This window comes from Pyrgilauda ruficollis, unplaced genomic scaffold, assembly GCF_017590135.1.
Source record: "Pyrgilauda ruficollis isolate IOZ18807 unplaced genomic scaffold, ASM1759013v1 scaffold191, whole genome shotgun sequence".
Classification (NCBI taxonomy): Eukaryota; Metazoa; Chordata; class Aves; order Passeriformes; family Passeridae; genus Pyrgilauda; species Pyrgilauda ruficollis.
In genome coordinates, this window is record NW_024518207.1 from 636,212 (window position 1) to 658,590 (window position 22,379).

The 22,379-nt window shown below is 47.9% G+C and overlaps 2 protein-coding genes across 3 annotated transcripts in view; both read left to right on the top strand.

Moving 5' to 3' along the window:
- LOC121352656 (UDP-glucuronosyltransferase 1-6-like) overlaps nucleotides 1-22,379 on the top strand; it is a 45,904-nt gene extending 23,525 nt beyond the window's left edge. Inside the window, exons 1-5 of one of the 2 annotated variants that reach the window (XM_041465801.1) lie at nucleotides 11,985-12,821; nucleotides 17,478-17,609; nucleotides 17,716-17,803; nucleotides 18,518-18,737; nucleotides 21,431-22,379. In XM_041465801.1, the coding sequence (XP_041321735.1) occupies nucleotides 11,985-12,821; nucleotides 17,478-17,609; nucleotides 17,716-17,803; nucleotides 18,518-18,737; nucleotides 21,431-21,728 (1,575 nt within the window). In that variant the 3' untranslated portion in view covers nucleotides 21,729-22,379. Of the gene's footprint in view, nucleotides 1-11,984; nucleotides 12,822-17,477; nucleotides 17,610-17,715; nucleotides 17,804-18,517; nucleotides 18,738-21,430 lie in introns of those variants that run through there. The other variant, XM_041465800.1, reaches the window with a different exon arrangement.
- LOC121352642 (UDP-glucuronosyltransferase 1A1-like) lies at nucleotides 1,390-2,430 on the top strand. Its single transcript, XM_041465779.1, has 2 exons — nucleotides 1,390-2,241; nucleotides 2,407-2,430. The coding sequence occupies exons 1-2, from the start codon at nucleotides 1,390-1,392 to the stop codon at nucleotides 2,428-2,430; spliced, it is 876 nt and encodes a 291-aa protein (XP_041321713.1).

The following is a 22,379-nucleotide window of genomic DNA, read 5'->3' on the forward strand; positions in this document are numbered from 1 at the left end:
GTAGTGGAGCAGATGAAGGACTTTCTGTGGAGGGATGACCAAAATTGCCCCAGCAAGTTTATTTGGCCAAGAGGTGGGAAAATTCCTGGGCTATTGTCACGAAGCAGGTGTAAGCATATAGGGCATGTTGCCCCCGACAGGCCCTGCTAGAAGCAGTCACTGTAGGCACAGGTGCGAACAATCACTTGGCAGGCCACAATTCTGCTTAGGGGCCTCAGGATCTTGGCGTGCATCCACCACTGGCAGGCCAGAATTCCAATCAGGGTCCTCAGGGTCCCAGTCTCTGTCCTTGCAACGGTCGTGAGGCAAATGAAGGGAACTTCAGACCGTCTTTCACAGGTGTCAAAAAGGAAAAGCCGCTGCCGCCACTCCTGTCTCTTCTGCCCACAGCACAGCTAGCTGAAAGTGGCAAAGAAAGCACAGTTCACTGTGGATCGTGCAGGCATAGCCCTGGCTGCATGAGTACTCCCAGCGCCTGACCTGAGCACATGGCATCAGCTGTGTGGCCACTCACAGCACTGGGATGGCCCCACCTCGTGTCACAGCCCTGGCCAGGCTGGGAAGGAGCACAGTGGTCCCCTCACCACCCCACACAGGAGAGGAGGAAAGAGGACTTTCATGCATTTTCTCATTCTTAATTATGTCTTCTCAGAGGCGTTACTACTCGAATTGGCCAATGTGTCAGTTGTCAGAGCCTTCAGGGATTGGCTCTGGTGGATGGAGTGGAAGTTTTGATGAGCTTCTCTCTCAGAAGTAGCCTCTGTGGCTTCCTCTGCCCCCAATAAAAGCCAGAATGTGTGAAAATAATACAAGAGTTCATAAATCTCTTCTCAGAAACCTGGCATCATCCTTCCACCTCTCCTGTCATCTCAGGCTGGAAATCATCTTAAAGAACTGTTCCACAGCTGCTGTGTGGTCTGGGTCACCTACAGATGAGCTTTCATCTCCTAGAGATGAACTCCCCAAGTGAGAGGGGACAGGCCTTGATTGTGGGAAAGGAGAAGCCTCTGCAGGTTTGAACGGTGATGTGCACGAGACACATCTCCTACACGTGACACATCTCCTGAACATGCAGAAGGTCCAGCCAGACGGAAGGAACCAAAGTGCAGTCCCAGAGCCACCCCTGCCTCCTTCCTGGGGCACTCTTTACTGTTCCTCTGATAGAGATAGATGGGAGTTATCTGGTAATTCTATGGACTTGGCAGGAATTCTGTGCTTGGTATGCAACCTTTTATCATATCAGGGATTACACATTCACCGCCCAGCACATTAAATAAAGATGCACGGTTGGGCTGTGCCACAGATCATTTGAAAGCACAGACTGGGTGCTGGAGCTCTGGTGCTCTTGGGGTTTCCTTCCCTGGAGGCCCTCAGCTGATCCCTGCAGGAATGGCCCCGGGGCTCAGTGCTTCTCCAGCAGTTGTGCTTCTGCTCCTGTCCCTGCTGGGTCTGGCTGCTGCTGGGAAGCTCCTGGTGGTGCCGGTGGACGGGAGCCACTGGCTGAGCATGCGGGAGGTGCTGGACATGCTCCAGCAGAAGGGACATGAGGTGGTCGTGGTGGCACCTGAAGTCTCCATGCACCTCAAACAATCAAAGAACTTTGTGATGAAAATGTACCCTGTTCCCTACACAAAGGAAGAGATGGAGAAAGATTTCAAAGCATTTTTTCATGGTTCGTTTGAAGAAGGTACTTTTTTTGGCAGATTTTTTCACTTACTTGAAGGTATGAAAAGACTCGGTAACTTTTGGGTCTCCAGCTGTGAACAGCTCTTGCAAAACAAAGAGCTCATCAGGTACCTTGAGGAGAGCAAGTTTGATGCCATCCTTACAGACCCTTTCGTGCCCTGTGGGGTGATCCTGGCTGAGCATCTTTCCCTTCCTTCTGTCTATTTCTTAAGAGGAATCCCGTGTGGGTTGGATTTTGATGCCACTCAGTGTCCAAATCCTCCTTCCTATGTGCCCAAGGTGTTTACAGACCTTACAGACCGCATGACCTTTCTCCAGCGAGTCAAGAATCTGCTCTTTGACATCCCAAATATTTTCCTCTGTGATTTTGCCTTTGAACCCTACTCAAAACTGGCTTCAGAGTTCCTGCAGAGGGAGGTGACTGTGCAGGATCTCTTACGGAAGGGCTCTGTTTGGCTCCTGAGGTTAGATTTTGTGCTCGACTACCCAAGACCCTTGATGCCCAACATCATTCCAATTGGAGGAGTAAACTGTGCTCACAAGGATCTGACTCAGGTGGGTCACACTCTGTTTTGATTCATGCCATGATTGGTTCCTGTGTTCAGGAGGGTGGAATTCTCTGTTGTGATAGGTATCAAGTTTCTTTTTTGGGTGAGTGAGCTGAATCCTCACGAAAGGAACTGTTTTTCTCTCACTTCTGATTTTCCACATCCTTTGTAGGCAGCTGTTCCTTCTGGCTTTTAATTGGTTTGTAGTTGAAGGGAATCACCAGGGTCTTCTGGTGAAGGTCTATGGTGGGCTGTTGATGCCACCAGCAAAGGGATTATCAGAATTTGTGGACAGTAGGACAAAGTGTAGGGTTCCTTTAATGACCATCTCCAATGGGATGTCCCAGAGACTGTTAGAAACTCTTTCCTGGCTCCAAATCCCAACCCTGATGCCTGGAGCAGGTCTGATTTAACACATCCATTACAGCTTGACTGGCAGTGAGGGTTTGGGTGTAGCCTTGTGCATGATACCAACTGCTCCAATGTGCCGTGTGCTTGGGTTCCCTGGGATGCTGGCAAGAGCCCTGTGAGAGTTCCTCTGGACAGTTTCTGTTCTTCTCTGGGGGAGAGCCTGGAGAATTGGATGAGTGCTTTTGGTGCCCTGGTTTTCTCTCCATTCATATTCCATAGGAGTTGTGTGGTGCAGGGTGGGATCACAAAGCCCAATGTGTGGCAATTCCACCCAGCTTGAAGAACAGAGATAGCTGTGACAATTTATGGACATCCCTGTGTACAATGGGATTGGCCACCTGAGCATTCACACAACTCCACCATGGCTGGACACCATGGGCACTTTGTCAGGGACAAAACCAAGGCCAGAATTAGGCTCTGAAGTGTTCTGTGGGAAGTCACCCTCAAAGAGAGTTTGTAAATCTCTGCACAGAAACCTGGCATCATCCTTCCACCTCTCCTGTCATCTCAGGCTGGAAATCATCTTAAAGAACTGTTCCACAGCTGCTGTGTGGTCTGGGTCACCTACAGATGAGTTTTCCAAGTGAGAGGGGACAGGCCTTGATTGTGGGAAAGGAGAAGCCTCTGCAGGTTTGAACGGTGATGTGCACGAGACACATCTCCTACACGTGACACATCTCCTGAACATGCAGAAGGTCCAGCCAGACGGAAGGAACCAAAGTGCAGTCCCAGAGCCACCCCTGCCTCCTTCCTGGGGCACTCTTTACTGTTCCTCTGATAGAGATAGATGGGAGTAACCTGCTGATACTATGGATTTGGCAGGAATTCCGTGCTTGTTCTGCAACCATTTATCATATCAGGGATTACACAATCACCGCCCAGCACATTAAATAAGGCTCCACAGTTGGGCTGTGCCACAGATCATTTGAAAGCACAGAGCAGTCGCCAGTGCTCTGGTGTCTTGGGGATTTCCTTCCCTGGAGGCACTCAGCTGATCCCTGCAGGAATGGCCCCGGGGCTCAGTGCTTCTCCAGCAGTTGTGCTTCTGCTCCTGTCCCTGCTGGGTCTGGCTGCTGCTGGGAAGCTCCTGGTGGTGCCGGCGGATGGGAGCCACTGGCTGAGCATGCGGGAGATGTTGGACATGCTCCAGAAGAAGGGACACGAGGTGGTTGTGGTGGCACCTGAAGTCTCCATGCACGTCAAACCATCAAAGAACTTTGTGATGAAAATGTACCCAGTCCCCTTCACAAAGGAAGAGTTGGATAAAGCATTCCAGGCCTTTTTTCATGGTTCTTTTGAAGAAGGTTGGGTTTTGAAAAGATTATTTAAGTTGCACAAAGGTATGAAAACCCTTACTGACTGTTGGATCACCAGCTGTGAGCAGCTACTGCAAAACAAAGAGCTCATCAGGTACCTTGAGGAGAGCAGGTTTGATGCCATCCTTACAGACCCTGTAGCAACTTGTGGGTTGATCCTGGCTGAGCATCTTTCCCTTCCTTCTGTCTATTTCTTACGAGGAGTCCCGTGTGGGTTAGACTTAGATGCCAGGCTGTGTCCCAGTCCTCCTTCCTATGTGCCCAGGGTGTTTACAGACCTTACAGACCGCATGACCTTTCTCCACCGAGTCAAGAATCTGCTCTTTGACATCCCAAATCTTTTCCTCTGTGATTTTGCCTTTGAACCCTACTCAAAACTGGCTTCAGAGTTTCTGCAGAGGGAAGTGACTGTGCAGGATCTCTTACGGAAGGGCTCTGTTTGGCTCCTGAGGTTGGAATTTGTGTTAGAGTATCCAAGGCCCTTGATGCCGAACATCATTCCAATTGGAGGAGCAAACTGTGCTCACAAGGAGCTGCCTCAGGTGGGTCTTAATCTGTGCCTTGATTGATTTCTGTGTTTAGGAAGGTGGAATTCTGCGATAGAAATGAAGTTCCCATTTCACTCAGGTTTCTAATGAGTGAGGTGAATCCTCAGTAAAGGTACTTTTTTCCTCCCACTTTCTTGCTGACTTTCCACATCCTGTGTAGGCAGCTGTTTCTTCTGGCTTTTAATTGGTGCTCAGTTGTAGGTAAACACCAGGGTCTTCTAGTGACCCTGTACTAAGGATCTGTGATGGGACATTGATTCTGCCAGCCAAAGGGATTCTGAGCATTTGTGGACAGTAGAACAAAGTTTTGGATTTGTATAATGAGCAGTTCCAATGGGATCTCCCAGAGAAACTTAAAAACGTTTTTCTGTCTCCAAAGCCCAGATCTGATGCCTGGAGCAGGTCTGATTTGACACATCCAGCAAGGCTTGACTGACACTGAGGGATTAGCTGCAGTCTTGCCCATGATACCAACCAGTCAAATATGCCATGTGCTTGGGTTCCCTGGGATGCTGACAAGAGCCCTGGCCACAGGGCCTGCTGGAGAGCCTCCTCTGCTGCTCCAGGGGTGAGCCTGAGAAGTTGGATGAGTGCTTTTGGTGCCCTGGCTTTCTCTTCATTCACATTCCTTAGGATTTGTGTGGTGTAGGGTAGGATCCCAAAGCTGCTGTGGCTATTCCACCCATCCCCAAGTGTGGGGGAGGCTGTGACATGTGGCAGACATCCCTGTACACACTGGGATTGGCCACGTGAGTATTCACACAACTCCACCACTGCTGGACACCATGGGTGCTATGTCTGTGATTAAAACAATGCCAGAACTAGGTCCTGAATTGTTCTGTGAAAAGACCCCCTCAAAAGTGCTGATAAATCTCTGCACAAACCTCCTAGCTCACAAAGCCAACCCTTGCATTCCTTGAGGCAGGTCTGAGAAAATGATGGAAATGATGCTTGATTTGCACCACATTTCCTGCAGAAACCTGGCATCATCCTTCCATCTTCTCTGTCTTGTTACTATAGAAACCATCTTAAAGAGCTGTTCCGCAGCTGCCATGGGGTCTGGGTCTCCTAGAGATGAGTTTTCCAAGAGAGAGGCAGAGAGGCACACTCCTACAGGGACAGACCTTGCCTGAGGCAACGAAGAAGCCTCTGCAGGTCTGAATGGTGATGTGCATGTGACACATCTCCTACACGTGACACATCTTCTGAACATGCAGATCCAAAGTGCTGTCCCAGAGCCAGCCCTGCCTCCTTCCTGGGGCACTCTTTACTGTTCCTCTGATAGAGATAGATGGGAGTTATCTGGTGATTCTGTGGACTTGGCAGGAATCCCATGCTTGTTCTGCAACCATTTATCTTATCAGAGATTACACATTCACCGCCCAGCACATTAAATAAAGATGCACGGTTGGGCTGTGCCACAGATCATTTGAAAGCACAGAGCAGGCACCAGTGCTCCAGTGCTCTTGGGGATTTCCTTCCCTGGAGGCACAGGATCTCTTACGGAAGGGCTCTGTTTGGCTCCTGAGGTTGGAGTTTGTGCTAGAGTATCCAAAACCCTTGATGCCCAACATCATTCCAATTGGAGGAGTAAACTGTGCTCATAAGGAGCTGCCTCAGGTGGGTCACACTCTGTTTTTAATTTGTGCTGTGATGAATTGCTGTGTTCAGGAGGCTTGAATCCTGCACTGCAATTGGCAATCGAGTTCCGATGTTGAGGGGTTGGATGAGTGCTCAGGAATTTTTCTCTCCCTTTCCTTTTGTAGGCAGCAGTCCTGTACCTTCTCACCTCTAAAGTGTGCTCTGCATTTGCTGTTTTCATTTCACGTATCCAGAGCCGCTTTGTGTGACTGTGTAACTTGGTGGTGTCTTAGTGAGTGACGAATGCGTCTGTGGGGATGTGAAAGCCTTGCAGTCAGGTGCAACCCCTAATTAGCAATTTGTTGTAGTTGGGTCTGGTGTTTACTGAGAAATGCACCTCAGGCTTCTGTCCTTGTTGCCTCACTACGTCTTTCTTTGCTGGTGAATTTTTTGTGCTTCTTCACCTGGGTATTTCCAAAGCTGGAATCTGGAGGAAGGTGTCCGGCTGGGGGCTCTCAGGTTGAGAAGCAGCCCTTCTGTTTGCAGGCAGATCTAGGAAAACTTTGGGTTGCTGATGATGGCTGTGCGAGGCGTAATAGCCAATTTCAGAGGTCGCAGGGGCTACAGTGGCTTGGCAGGTGGCGCTCAAATATGACAAAAGTGCCAAAGGTTTTGTTATAAAACACGAGGCTTATCTGGTGCATCCCTCACATTTATCAGCTGCCTGAACTCTGTTGCTGGTTATGCAGCCTTTTATTATATTAGGGATTACACATTTACCACACGGCAGATAAAGCATGGATACAAATTTGGGCCGTAGCAGAGATTGCTTAGAAGCACGGAGCAAGTGCCAGAGCTCCTGTGCTGCTGCGGGTTTCCTTCCCTGGAGGCACTCAGCTGATCCCTGCAGGAATGGCCCCGGGGCTCAGTGCTTCTCCAGCAGTTGTGCTTCTGCTCCTGTCCCTGCTGGGTCTGGCTGCTGCTGGGAAGCTCCTGGTGACATGGGTGGATGGGAGCCCCTGGCTGAGCATGCGGGAGGGGTTGGACATGCTCCAGAAGAAGGGACACGAGGTGGTCGTGGTGGCACCCGAAGTCTCCATGCACATCAAACCATCCAAGAACTTTGTGATGAAAATGTACCCGGTCCCCTACTCCCAGAAGGAGATGGACAATGCATTGAAGGAATTTTTCCATATCATGTTTGAAGAAGGATCTTTTCTGGAAAGGTATTTTAAAGTATTTCAAGCTGTGAAAAAATTCACTGATTTTGGATTCTCCAGCTGTACAAGTCTCCTGCAAAACAAAGAGCTCATGAGGTACCTTGAGGAGAGCAAGTTTGATGCCATCCTTACAGACCCTGTAATACCTTGTGGGGTGATCCTGGCTGAGCATCTTTCCCTACCTTCTGTGTATTTCTTACGAGGAATCCCATGTGGGTTAGATTTTGAAGCCACTCAGTGTCCCAATCCACCTTCCTATGTGCCCAGGTCATTTTCACAACTGACAGACCAAATGACCTTTTTCCAGCGAGTCAAGAATCTGCTCTTTGACACCCAAAACCTTTTCCTCTGTAATTTTGCCTTTGACCCATTCTCAGCTGATCCCTGCAGGAATGGCCCCGGGGCTCAGTGCTTCTCCAGCAGTTGTGCTTCTGCTCCTGTCCCTGCTGGGTCTGGCTGCTGCTGGGAAGCTCCTGGTGGTGCCGGTGGACGGGAGCCACTGGCTGAGCATGCGGGAGGTGCTGGACATGCTCCAGCAGAAGGGACACGAGGTGGTTGTGGTGGCACCTGAAGTCTCTCTGCAGATCAAACCATCCAAGACCTTTGTGATGAAATTTTACCCAGTGCCTTTCACTCAGGAAGAGCAGGATACAGTTTTCAAAGGATCAGTAATGGATTTATTTAAAGGAGGACCTTTTCTGGAAAGAGTTATTAGACAGTACCAACAGGCAAAGAAGACCTCTGCTCTGTTTCTGGCCACCTGCACACACTTAATTCAGAACAAGGAGCTCATGAGGTACCTTGAGGAGAGCAAGTTTGATGCCATCCTCACAGACCCTGTCCTCCCATGTGGGGCAATAATGGCTGAGTATCTTTCCCTGCCTTCCGTGTATTTCCTACAGCAAATTCCATGTGGTTTGGAATATCAAGCCACACAGTGTCCCAATCCCCCTTCCTATGTTCCCAGAGTATTTACAGACCTTACAGACCGCATGACCTTTCTCCAGCGGGTGAAGAACATGCTCTATGACATCCCAAATTTCTTCCTCTGCGATGTTGTCTTCCAACCTTATGCAGAACTGGCTTCAGAGTTCCTCAAGCGGGAGGTGACCGTGCCGGATCTCCTGCGCCAGGCTTCCATCTGGCTCATGAAGCTGGACTTTGTCTTGCACTTCCCAAAACCCTTGATGCCCAACATGGTTTTGATTAGTGGAGTAAATTGTGCTTACAAGAAGCTAAGTCAGGTGGGTCACCCTGTGTTTTCTCTTCTTGTTCTTGCAGGTTTTGGAAATGTCTGGAAAGCTGAAACTCAGCTTTCTTTAGAAAGGAGGATTTCAAACTGCTTGTGCTTTGCAGGAAAATGCTGGTTCTGGTGTCTGTGAAGGATTATCAGAGTACAAGGTTGGAGAAAGTGTTGTGTATGGAATTAGCTCTGTGAGACTCTCCATTGGTCCTGTGCCTCTGCTCCAAGGCAACTTTTGCTTTGGAGTCGGCTGTTGGTGTGGTGCAAGACACACTTTGTTTTGAGGAGCACTCCATTTATCATCTGGCTGATTTCCTCAATGATTGCCTTTTTTTTTTTTTTTTTTTTGTTTTGTTTTGTCCCTTTTCCTGTGCTTTGGCTTGTCATAGGCTCATAAAACATTGTCACCTGGAAGGACTTTAGAGGCCTCTCTGAGAACCTCTTGTCAGAATATATCCAGGTCAGCTTGTTCCTTTCTCTCTTTTGTCCAATTTTAAGTATCTCCTCTAGTGAACAGACCTTATTATATCCAATTGATTCCTGTATCCAGTTTGAATTTTCCATGTTGCAGTGATTGTTGCCTCTTGTCCTGTCACTGTCAATCTCACTTTTTTCTTTAACTTTTTGTCATCTCCTGCATTCAAGCTGTAGTGCACCTGTCCTGTGACATAGAATTATTCCATTCCAGAGGCAGAACTTTGCATCTGCCTTTGCTGACCTTCATGAGCCTTTTATAGGCCCATTTTTCCATCTCGTGTATTCCAGGCCAGTGATGCTCCTTAGTTAAATTTCTATCCAGCATCGAAAAAACAAAGTATAAGTTACTTTATTCTTCTAAAATTAATTAATGTCAGCCGTTTTTCAAATGTGTTTTCAAATAGATTTTGTGGTTTGCAGAGTCTCCTCATAGATTCTATTTTTAATAATAACTATTCCTGTTGGGTTTTTCAGATATTTGCTTTACAAAATGCTGAAATAAGTCGGATATTTCAGAAAAAGCCCAATCTTACACAGTAAAAATGGAGGATTTTTAAGGCAATTCAAACATGGCACTCAGGCTAGGAAAGCAGCGAGGGAATAAAGTTCACAACTAAACCTATGAAAAGAATTATGGCAGAGGTCTGTAAAATCTGGAAAATCGTAGCTTAAGTTGCAAGGGGAACTGATAGTTTCTCCCAGTATTTGTCCTATGACTAACACTGAGATGCAGCAAGCTTAGAGCAAACAAAGGGGAGTATTTTTTCACACCATGGCCCAAAAGACCCCAAATCAACCTCTCAAGAGGTGCAGATTTTCTTTTTTGTAGACAAACCCTCTGAATTTAAAAGGGATTTAGGGGGTTAATAAGAGGTACAGTCTGCCTGCCTGCAGGCTTACAGGAGAGATAATCATGGATTCCCTTAGCTCACATATTTTCTGTACTGTTTCCAGCTTACAACCTTGGCACTCAGCATTGTACTTTTGCTTGACTTTCTCCTGCTATCTCACCTTTGGAATGGGCTGGGCCTGTGGACTTCAGTCTCTGCACTCATAAACATGTGGAGGGTGTTCATGTGCTGCTCAAAATCCAGTGTCACAACTTCTATGAACTTTTGCTGAACTTTTGTGAACTTTTTTTTTTTTTCATACTTTTCTGGCTTGGCCTCAATGGTTTGGGTTGAGAGGGTTTTCTTACCTCTTCAGTGTTGTTTTATAGGGTTTTATTTTAGTGTCTCACAGATGATACAAGTTTGGCTGAAATGTTAGCAGAACTTAACTAGGTGGGAGTGATTAGGTACCAAATATGAGGATTTAAGAGGCCTTTATGCAGGGTAAGAGTGTTTCTGCAACTCTGAGTTCATACCTGAGTATGTACTGCCACCTTAAGGCTTGTTGAATGCTGCATCACCTCATTATTTGAGATCTTTTTACCATAGAAATGTGGAAATGCAGCCCTGTCAGGTGAGAATCCCTTCCCTCCACCTCCTGTAGTTTTTGGTCTTTCAATGCTACCCCACTGCCAGCTAGAGCCGTGTTCTGATTCACCAGCTGCAGAATGGGACTGCATCAAATCATGGAACTGTTAAAGCTGGAAAAGCCCTCTAAAATCAGAGTCCAACCATTAATCCAGCACTGCCAGGTCTACCACTAAGCCGTGACCCCAAGTGCCCCATCCACACGTTTTTTGAATGTTTCCAGGGATGGTGATTTCACCACTGCCCTGGACAGCCCCTTCCAGGGCTTAGCAACCCTTTCCATGAAGAAATTTTTCCTAAAATCCAATCTAAACCTCCCCACTGATGTCTGAAACTCCTTCCTATTTAGTGCATTTTCCATAAACATTACAGTTCTTCTTGCTGGCTTTTAAGAACCTCTTTTCTTTAATAGGCCACATGGACGACCTCCTCTCCAAATAAACATTTTAGGACACACTTAGTCTTAATCTTGGAATAACACTTAGGATTAGCCTTGGAGTGTATTTATCACACTCAGGTGCCTTTGGCAAAGGTAGCTATTTCATGGATCAGATTTCCCATCATTCCTACCTGCTCCAAGAGAACTCTTCCAGGCCTGGAGAGACTGCTCAGAGTTCACTCTGTTCAGGAGTGCTTGGTTGGGGGTCTAAAAGAATCTGTCTTCTCCAGCCAGCTCTTGTCCATGTTACCATTCCTGTATTGTATTGCTTTTGTAAACTTGCAAACTTTTGGCATCCAGCTTTTCCCTGCCCATGTGGAAAATGCCTTAATGGCAGGTGAGATCTGCTTGGCCAGGCCCTTGCCACGAGTATGGACTTCCACATACCATGTACCACAGTCAAGTCTTCAGAAATTTGGGAAAGGGACTGTTATTAAGAACTTTCAAACCCATTTTCCCCATAGCCTCTCACCCCGAGCTCCCATGGCCCCTCTTGAGCAAGAGCCTCATATTCTGCTGCATCATTGCTTTTCAAAAAGATGTTTAGCCTTGAGCCTATGAACTCTGATGGCCCCTCTTGAGCACAAACTGTGCTTTCTGCTCTATCACTGCTTTGCTAAAAAGGTGAAAGGTGGTTGGTTAATGTGTTACCCAAATTTTGGTGACTCCACTGCTCCACGTGTCAGCTCCTGCTTGCCATAGAGGACATTCTCTGAACTCCAGCCACCTTCCTGATAAAAGATTGGGTGGTTAGGTCTTGCTTGTCAAAAGTGCAACACAATTCTTGTGATATAAGCTCCGTGGAGTGGCCATAAATTTGATTACTGAATTGAATCTGGCCCACGACAGTTGAGTGCACAGGCTTTTATCAGCAATATGGTCTTTGAACTCCAATAACTTGTATCAGTAAACATTTTGTAGAAATAAAACATTGAAGTCCATCACAATATAAATGAGGTACAAGGAGATTTTTCTTCATATACTGCTGAACAACGTAAGGAGGAGTAGCTAGCTTCTTTACCTCCCCCATGACAGTTATGTGGAGGCACCAGGTACATGCTGGGCTTGTGCTTTTCCTTGCTTTCTGGAGTCTGGCAGATGGTGGGAAGCTCTTGGTGGTGCCTCAGGATGGAAGTCACTGGCTGAGCATGCGAATAGTCCTGGAGAAACTCTGGGAGAAGGGGCACGAAATCGTGGTCGTGATTCCTGATGCTGCCTTGCTCTTGAAAAGCTCCCAGTCCTTCACCATCAAAACATATTCAGTGCCTTACACCCAGGAGTTTGTGGACCAATACTACCAGAAGCTGGGTGAAGATAGCTTTGAGACCCTAAATCTCTCATTTTTACTCAGCAACATCACGGAGCTGACCAACATGTTCACTTCTGCTTGTCGGCATCTCTTATCTGACAAAGTACTCATGAAGTACCTCCAGGACAGCAAATTCGATGCCATCATGATGGACCCTGTGCTGCCCTGTGGGCCAATTCTGGCTGAGTATCTCTCCCTCCCCTCTGTGTACTTCATGCGAGGCCTTCCTTGTACCTTAGACTACAAAGCCGCGCAGTCTCCCAGCCCTGTATCCTATGTGCCCAAGACTTTATCATCTCTTTCCAACCGCATGACATTCCCTGAGCGCGTGAAGAACTTCCTAATCGGGCTCTCAGAGCCTCTGCTTTGCCACCTGTTTTATTTGAAATACGAGAGCTTGGCCTCTGAGTTCCTGCAGAGGGATGTAACGATACAGGAGCTGTTCAGCCAAGCATCAGTTCTGCTGATGAGATACGACTTTGTTTTTGAGTATCCGCGCCCCGTCATGCCCAACATGGTCTATGTTGGAGGCATCAACTGCCTGCAGAAGAAGCCACTCTCAAAGGTTTGCCGTTGCTTACCCTGAGGGTGGTGTTGGTGCTTGTTCAAGATGTGCTTTCTTTAAGTGTTTCCTGTAGTGATATTTGTATGCTTGAGGTAACGTTGTAATCAAATCCCAGGATGGCATGGGAGTGGGAAACTTAGGCTTTGAGATGATCACAAGGCTTGCTGAAGGGTTTCTCTCCAGAAGAGCTTAGGTCAAGTTGTCACCATCACTTGTGGCGTGCTCTATGTCCAGGCAAATAACAAAATAATTCTAGGTCACAGGATTTAATATCCCTAAGGGATGTGGAATGCCGGTTAATTGTAGGATACTTGATTGGACAAAAATTGGAAATATAGAATTAACTCCATGGATATACCCAGGCACTTTTGCTGTGCCACTGAACATGAAGCTGGGCGAAGCTCAGAACATCAGGAGAGGGGATCAGGCTGGGTTTTAGGAAAAGGTTCTTCCCCCAGAGGGTGCTGGGCACTGCCCAGGCTCCCCAGGGAATGGGCACATTCCCAATGCTGCCAGAGCTCCGGGACCGTTTGAACAATGCTCCCAGGGATGCCCAGGCTGGGATTGTTGTGGTGTCTGTTCTGGGCCAGGGGTTGGATCAATGATCCCTGTGGGTCAGGAAATTCTAACAGGATATTCCATGATTCCATGCGCACCACCAGCCCAAAACCAGGGGTGTGCAAAGACAGCAGAGGGAGCTCTGTTGCCTCTGGATTTGGGCAAGCAGCAGTGCAAGATAGCAAATAAGAGGATAGTTAGGAAAGGAAGCCTTCAGGATTGTAACTACTGTCCCTTATTCAGATTCCCCTCATGCTGTGCAAATAGAGCAGATTTCCCCGGGTCATTCTGCTTTCAGACATTGTGATGTTGTGACAGCTGGAGTTACTGCTCCGCTTGCAACACATTTACTACTGTAAATTCAGGGCTTTCACTTTGATAACTGCTGTGATAGAGCAACAAATCTGGAGATAAACCTTTACAACCCACTCTATCAAACCTCTGTCAATCTTAGCTTCTTGGTTACACTCTGGGGGCACAAAGCGATCCAAAGGTCAGATTTGTGCCTAGTTTCATGTCCAATCAGTGCAGTGGACTCAAGGCAGTGGGTTGATCATTAACTGGATGTTAATGATGTAGTGATTGCTGGGTCAGCCCCATTCATGGCTCTCATTCAGCCTCTCAGCACCACAGGCTGTTGGTCACTCCTCCCTCCGGGTGTCAGTCCAAACATTCAGCTTCACCTCAAGGCACCCACTCACTGAAAGCCTTCCCTTTGCACAGATGATAAACCCAATATTTACCCACAGTTAAAAATTACCCCAGTTTCTACCTGTTAAAAATTAAAAGCCCACCTTAGTTAAAATCCAAGTGGGAAGCACCCCGTGATTCATTCCTCATCCCCGGCCACAGTTTCACCACCGTTTATAAATTCGCTAGCGGCACCAGGGAAATGGTTTCTCCAAAGCCAGGATTTCTTTCTCTTGACTCTTGGGTTGTGTTTTTCCTGCTGCTGTGGACCTCTGGTGAAGGTGGGAAGCTCTTGGTCATACCCATCGATGGCAGCCACTGGCTCAGCACACTCCCGGTCATAGAGAAGCTCAGGGACAAGGGACATGAAATCGTGGTTGTTGCACCGGAGATAAATTTGCGCATCCATTCATCCCCAATTTACACCTTGAAAACCTACCCTGTGTCCTACACCAAGGAGTTTGTGGAGGCAGAATTTAAAAAGATGGGCCACAGGAGTTTCACACCTCAACCCTTCTTGGAAAAACTCTCCAAAATTGCCAATTTTACGAGCATGTTCTTGGATTCCTGCAAGCGTCTCCTGTCGGATAAAGAGCTGATCCAATACCTTGAGGGAAGCAAATTTGATGCCATCTTTATGGATCCCTTCTTCCCATGTGGGCAGATACTGGCAGAACATCTGTCCCTGCCCTCCGTGTACTTCCTGCGGGGGCTGCCGTGCAGCCTGGAATTCCAGGCCACCATGTGTCCCAGCCCTCCTTCTTACGTCCCACGGTTCTTCACACGCTCCACGGACCGCATGTCCTTCTGGCAGCGCCTGGGCAACCTCCTGGCCACCCTGGGCAGCTCCCTGGCCTGCTCTGTCCTTTATTCCCCCTATGATCCCTTGATCCGCAAGTTCCTGCAGCGGGAGGCGACAGTGCCGGAGCTGTTCAGCCACGCCGCTGTTTGGCTCATGAAATACGACTTTGTCTTTGAGTACCCCAGGCCCCTCATGCCCAACATGGTCTTGGTCGGAGGCATAGGCTGCACTCAGGAAAACAAATTATCCCAGGTTAGTTCCCGTTTTTCCTCCGAGTTTAGCTGTGGGTGCGCTGTGAGCTCTTTCCGGGAGATGGAGCTCCCAGGCTGGAATAAAGGATGCCAGGTGAAAGTGGCTGGGAGTGCATTTTGCACCACTGCATCCCTTCAACAATGAGGGAAAAGTTACTTTGTGGGACACCTCTGCATTCCCAGTCAAACCTGCACACACACAAAAAAAAAAAAAAAAAAAAAAAAAAAGGGAGCAGCTTTTTCTTTTCCATTTTTCCTGTCTATTTCCATTCCCTTTTCCTTTTTCCTGTCTACAGATTCCTTAAGAGGGGCAGTGGAGGGACAGCTCCCATCTCTGCTCTTGTGGCTGGGGACAGCACCCAAGGGAGTGGCTGGAGCTGTGTTGGGGATGTTTATGTTGGATTTTAGGAAAAGGTTCTTCCGCCAGAGGGTGCTGGCACTGCCCATCCTCCCCAGGGAATGGGCACAGCCCTGAGGCTGCCAGAGCTCCAGGAGGGCTTGGACACCTCTCTCAGGGTTGCCCAGGGCGGGATTGTTGGGGTGTCTGTGCAGGGCCAGGGGGTGGATCAATGATCCCTGCAGGTCCCTTCCAACTGAGGATGTTCCATGAACTTCAGACAGTTCAGGCAGGCTCGAATTAAATCCCCACCACCAGTGAAGCAGCACTTCTGCCACTTTTGTGTAAAATACTCTGCACTGCCAACTGTATTTTGCTTCAACTGTGCCAAAATTTCTTGGTATGGGATATCTTCCACTTTGCATTAGGAAATCCTCCTAATTATCTTATTTTTTGCATGAGTCTCCACTGCAGATATTTTGTAAAAGTATGAGCAGGTGCTGATTAAAACCACTACTAAAATAACCTGCATATCCCCAAAGCAGGGCTTCAAAGAGTTTCCTCATAGTAGGAAAACTTCTGAGCAGAAAGTCAGACCTTGGAACTCAAAAACATCTAAAAAACAAAGTAAAACTGATGTCCCACAGAATATAAATAGGATTAAATATGCCTTGAGACAGCCACAAAAATATGGAAAAGAGCATAAACTGACAGAGTCAGTCTCTGTTGTCCCTGCCCATGGCAGGGAGTTGGAATGAGACAATCTTTAAAGTCCCTTCCGACCCAAAGCATTCTACGGTTCTCTGGTTATCCCCTCAGATCCCACAGATAACATGGCAATTGCCAGAATTACAGAAACATTTCATTGTTTTCCCCTTATTTAACTCTGATGCTTGCAATAATTTCCTCCAGTTTTGCCTTTCCTTCCTTGGCTCAACCAAACATTTTTCTGTTTCAAAGAATTTTTGCTCCAGCCTTGGGCTGTTTTTTTCTGCTTCACTGGAATCTTTTTGTTCCTGGATTCCAGTGCTAGATTTCCTTTTATTATTTAAATCACTCAAACAAAAGAGAGACAAAACTGGCAGCAGTTCAGTGTTATCACACCCAAAGCAGATACAATAAATCCAGATATTAGAAATTTGAGTTACCTGCTGTCAGAACCCTCTTCCAGGATTTTAATTCTCTCTTGTAGCTGCTTGGTCTGGAAAGAAGAACATCAGTTCCGAATCCAGGTTTGGGTTAAATGTGCCCATTTTTACTTTCCAAAGTCTCATTTTCTTTAGGATCATAGGCCAGGTTGGGGTGGAAGGGACATTGAAGCCCATCCAGTCCAATCCCCTGCCGTGGGCAAGGACACCTTCCACTATCCCAGGTGGCTCCAAACCCCATCCATCCTCCCCTTGGACACTGCCGGGGATCCAGGGGCAGCCACAGCTGCTCTGGGCACCCTGTGCAGGGACCTGTGAGGCCTCCCCACCCTCAGAGAGAAGAATTTCTTCCTGAAGCCTAACACAAATTTCCCCTCTTTTGGTTTGAACTCATTGCTCCCTGTCCCATCACTCCAATTCTTCATGAAAAGTCCTTCTCCAGCTTCCTTCTGGGCATCTTCAGAGGAAAGGGGCTCTGAGGTCTGCACACAAAAATCTTGTCTGCTCCAGGCTGAACAGGATGTCCCAGCCTGTCCCCATAAGGGAGGTGCTCCTGTCTCCTTGTCAACTCCATGGTTCTCCTCTGGACTTGCTCCCACAGTCCCATGTCCTTCACATGTTATGACCCTGGAGCTCGATGCAGGATGCAGGTGTGGTCTCATGAGAGGGGGAGAATCCTGTCCCTGGCCCTGCTGGCTGTGCTGCTTTGGGTGCAGAACTCTCAATGACAACTTATTTTCCTGGTAACAATTTTGTAGTGCTCACTGCTTGTTCTGTTGCCTTTTCAGAGAGTTTTGTGGGAACGTGGCAGCAATTCCAGTCTCTGACAAGAGAAAGGGCTTTGACTAAAGGCTTGCTTTCCTTTGGCAGGAATTTGAAGCCATGGTGAACGCCTCTGGAGAACACGGCATCGTTGTTTTCTCTCTGGGCTCCATGGTGTCCGAGATTCCTATGAAGAAAGCCATGGAAATCGCGGAGGGCTTGGGAACAGTCCCTCAGACGGTACCAATCCCCTCTTCCCCTTCCAGCAGAGCAGCTCCACGCTGGTCTCAGGTCCTCCCTCCCTCTTTCTGCTGGGATCTGACATGGGCTTTGCTTCCCTTGCCAGGTCTTCTGGCGCTACACAGGCAAGGCGCCCCCCAACCTGCCCAAGAACGTGAAGCTCGTCAAGTGGCTGCCTCAGAATGACCTCCTGGGTAGGTCTGACACACCTGGGCTGACACCAGGCTGGTGCTGCTGCTCCAGGGCTGCTGTGGTGAGGCCCCAGGGGCATCATCTGTGGGTCAGTGTGAGTTACCTTCCCCTGAGCCAGCAGTGCGGGTCACAAACCTTCCTTTGCCGTTGGAGCCAGAGCTTGTCCTTTAGGAACTTAGCTGGGAATTGCCAAATTATGAAACAACTCTGAAAAGGTTTTCCAACACTCCAGTACCAGTCAAAGATGAGAGTCTTTATGTCTGACTAAGCAGTCTCAACAACCAGCTGTGTTTTTTTCCTACCTTTTGCCCTGAAGAAACACTTCATGGTCCTCAAGGGAGCGCTTCCAGACAGGTCTTTGGGCTTTTAAAGTGGTGGAATTGTTGCCAGGATTTGCTGGTAACAGAACAGGTTCAGCTGTGAAAGACCTTCACTACCATGGAAGAGATGGTGAAAAACTAATTGGTGGCAACATTCTTTTTAACCTCTCCTGGCTCTGGTTTAATCCTAAAGTTGGAGGATTACCCAAAACTGAGACAGAGGTCTACAAAGTTCCAATCCCTAAGTCTGGCCATGAGGGATGATGCTCACAACAGCCCCAAATCCTTGATTTATCCTAACCACAGCCCTTTTTAGTGCATGTTTTTTCCCCAAGGACGTTTTGCTGGGAGTCAGTAATTCCAGGAGCTAACACAAGCCTGCGTTTCCCTCCACAGCCCACCCCAAGACTCGTGCCTTCATCACCCACGGAGGCTCCCACGGTGTTTATGAGGGAATCTGCAATGCAGTGCCCATGGTGCTGATGCCTCTCTTTGGGGACCAGATGGACAATGCCAAGCGAGTGGAGTCCCGGGGAGCAGGGCTGACCCTGAACATCCTGGAGATGACTTCCAACGACATCTCCAATGCCCTGAAAGCGGTGATCAACGACAAAACGTCAGTACCAGAGCACACCCTTCCCCCTTCTTACTGTGTGGCCCCAGCACATTCACTTCCAGCTTAACAGGGTGTTTTTCTCTTCCTAAATGGCTTCTTTGATCAAAAGTTTGGATTTGATAGCAGCTGCTTCCATGGAGAAGCTGATGCTCACCCTGGGTTAACTTCAGGCTGTCCCCTTTAGGGGACAAGAAATGGCTGAGAAGGGAGGCTGCAGGAAGCAGGGGAGATGGGCTGGGAATGCAATGGAAGAAGTCAAGTTGGCAAAAAAATTGTCACCTTCTTAAAGCCAAGGCAGTGACAGAGGCATTGATACAAGTGGCAAACAGCTTTTGTTCCCAAACCTGTGGTGACTCAGGTCAGTGGGGAGCCTGAAAAGGGTTTATCAAACATATTTATCACTCATTTATCTCACAGGTGAGTTTTCTCAGGCATTTCCTCCCCCAATGTTCATGAGGAAATGAATTCTGTGAGCACAGAGAGCCTTGTCTGGCTCAGCAAGGCTGTACAATCCCAGCACAGAGCAGGAGGAACCTGCAGGAATGCATTGAGGAAACCCAGGGAACATCACAAGGCTGCAGTCAGCACACCCAAGGGGCTTAAAGGCAGCACAGGGATTTCTTTCAGAAGAGCTCTTCCCTGCTCCCATTCGAGGATGCCAAGGACTAAGAAACTCCACCACATTCCTGAGAAGTAGCAGCTTAGTGACATTGTTCCCTACCCAATTTTTATGGCAATAATAGCAATAACACTACTACTAATAAAAACAATAATAATGCAGCTGGAAAAGCTGGCTAGCTTTTCCACCCCCAGTCTCCCCTTTTGGCCAGAGACCTTCACCCACCCCAGAGATTCTCCTGAGAGCTCAAACTAAGCTTTTCCTTTTGTTTTTTTTTTTGTTTTTTTTTTTTTTTTTTTTTTTTTTTTTTTTTTTTTTTTTTGTGGTCATTGGAAGCAACTCTTCCTGGGCCTGTAACTTTGCTGTTGCCCTTCTCAAGGGGCTCAGTAGCACGAGATCCAAGAGAAGCTGTGACTGCCCCATCCCTGGAAGTGTCCTGGATGGGGATTGGATCAATCTGGCCTGGTGGAAGGTGTCCCTGCCCATGAGGGATGAGCTTCAAGGTCCCCCCAACCCACCCCCCGCCATGATACTGATGCCTTGGAGTGGCTACCTAGCACAGAGGCTAGAAAATATTAAGATAATTTAGTGGGTATTTTAAAAAAGCTGGATTTTTCTCTGGTCCAAGGGTTTTCCAGAAGCTTTTTTTTGTCCCATCTGGGATGCCAGAAAACTGATGCCTTGGAGTGGCTCCCTAGAACAGAGGCTAGACAAGGTTAAGAGAATAAAGTGAGTATTTATTGTATTTATTAAAGGCCTTCAGTAGATACACCTTGGGCAGTCAGAAGCCTCCCACAGGCTACACCCAAGATAGATGATGGTCACGAGTTTTTCAGACAATTGTAAGTTTGGTCCATTTACATATCAGGGGTTAATATCCCAATTACAGCTTCAGGTAATGAAGTCACATATCCCAGTTTGCCCCCCACTCCAGTTCACTGTTGTTTACATTTTTCAGGGCCTGAGGCTGTAGGGTGTCCCTGAGTTTCAGGCCCAGAGGAATTGTTTTGCCTGAATAAAATGGGAGAACAGCAGCTGACAGGCTATGGAGTTTTCGAGTTCCACCCTAAAGCAGTACAGGATTTAAAAAACATAAAAGCTAAAATCCTAAGGCATCAACTCCATGTTTGAGCAATGCCTTCTCTTGTAGCAGCGTGGGGTTTAGAAGGTGGTTGCTGCTACCTATTTTCCAGTAAGCCTCTCTGTGGTATTCACATTCTCTGAACAGAGAGAGACAATTCTCTCTCCCAGGATTTTTCCTAGGGAAGGCAGTGAGAAACCTCAGAGAAGAAAACAGTTCTTATCTCTATTCACTGCTCCTGTCCTTGCACATGTGGAGTGTGTTATGGAGATTGTTTACTGAAAGTGATTTGGTTAATTGGACACTGGTGAAAGTTGTTTTGAGTGATTAGCCAATCACTAAAAGCTGTGTCCTGGCTGTCTCAGACAGTCACAGGTTTTTCTGTAGTATAGTATCTCTTTAGTATAGTTTTAACATAGTATTAATGTAATACAGTATAGTTTTAATAAAGCAATTGTTCAGCCTTCTCCTGCAAACCAGCCTTTGAGTGAATTTGTGTAATTTCTGGCTCAGCAGTGACACATCTCCTGTGGAAAAGCCGCTTGAGTAAGCATTCAGGCAAGGCAATCAAGTCCACACACACCACACTCACCACGGCTAGCTCAGCCAAGAGAGGCAGAAGGGCCTTTTATATGGTCAGTTCCAGTGTGGTTTATTTCTGCTCGATGAAGGGGAAATCAGGCACAAAAGAAGGACCATGTGCTCTGCACAAGGTTAGCTATGGGGTCAGTGGCCAATGGTTTGAGGGCACTGGCCTACAGGGAAGATGGGGCTGGCCACCAGGGGTACCACAACCAGGAGGAAACAGGGAAAGGAAAACCATGAGACTTTGGGACATACAGGGAAAGGAACTGGGGTGGATCATAGTGTTGCAAGGCTCCATGGGGAAGTTTTCTCTTTCAGCCTAGCTGGAGACTCAGTGGTATAGTCTTCCAAGGTAAGGCCCTTGGGATTGCCCCGAGAGGTTCAAAGGATTCCATGTTCTCTCGGCAGGTACAAGGAGAACATCCAGCGCCTCTCCGACCTGCACCTGGACAGACCCATCCACCCTCTGGACCTGGCTGTGCACTGGGTGGAGTTTGTGATGAGGCACAAGGGGGCCCCTCACCTGCGCCCCGCCGCCCACGACCTCAACTGGGTACAGTACCACTCGCTGGACGTCATTGCCTTCCTGGCGGCCGTCACCCTCCTCACCCTCTTCATCTCCTTCAAGTGCTGCCTCTGCTGCTGCCGCAGGTGCTTCTGCAAGAAGGGCAGGATAGGAAAGGCCACCAAAGCCAAGTCCCACTAGCACCTGGGAACAGCGGTAGGTGACCAAGCTCCCGCTCCAGACCCAGGAGCGGGGTCAGGGAACAGCTCGAATTTCACTGCAATGAATAAAACACTGTGATTTTCAGCCAAGGAATGATAGGGATGCTTTGAAAAATCCGCACGAGAAGGGCTGTTCCACTGATCTAATTTTGGCCTTTTAATTAAGAATGGGTTGTTCAAAATGCCTTGTGTAGGAGTGCTGCAGTCACTTGGGAAGGTCTGAGTGTGAAATCCCTGGCCTTTGGCTTCCACCTGTCAGTGTGCAGAGGACTCAGTGACTTCTTTTAACCTCCACCTGCAGCAGAGATAGGTAGGGATTTTGGAGGACTTTAGGAGAACCATCTGGTCAGATTTTTGTTTGAAATCTCTGTGTGGCTGCGGTTGTAGGAGAGGCAAATGTTGTACACTCACAGTTCCTGTCATGCAAACCTAGATTGGTGCACATCTTCATGGGTTTACAAGACCCTGAACAAAACCAAGCTGTTGGAAAACCACTGGTGTTTCCCCCAAACTGCCCATCAGGCAGATGTGCTGGAGCTGGAGCTCACCTGCTGGTGAGGAGATCTTTGTAAGCATTGCTTATGAGCCCCCACAACTGATTTGCTCTTTGTAAATGATGCTCAGGGAAAGA

Excerpts from the sequence above, each read along its gene's own strand:
- LOC121352642 (XM_041465779.1), top strand. The coding sequence starts at position 1,390 with ATGGCCCCGGGGCTCAGTGCTTCTCCAGCAGTTGTGCTTCTGCTCCTG. Across the intron at positions 2,242-2,406 it reads CTCACAAGGATCTGACTCAG|GCAGCTGTTCCTTCTGGCTT; the intron begins GTGGGTCACACT and ends CATCCTTTGTAG.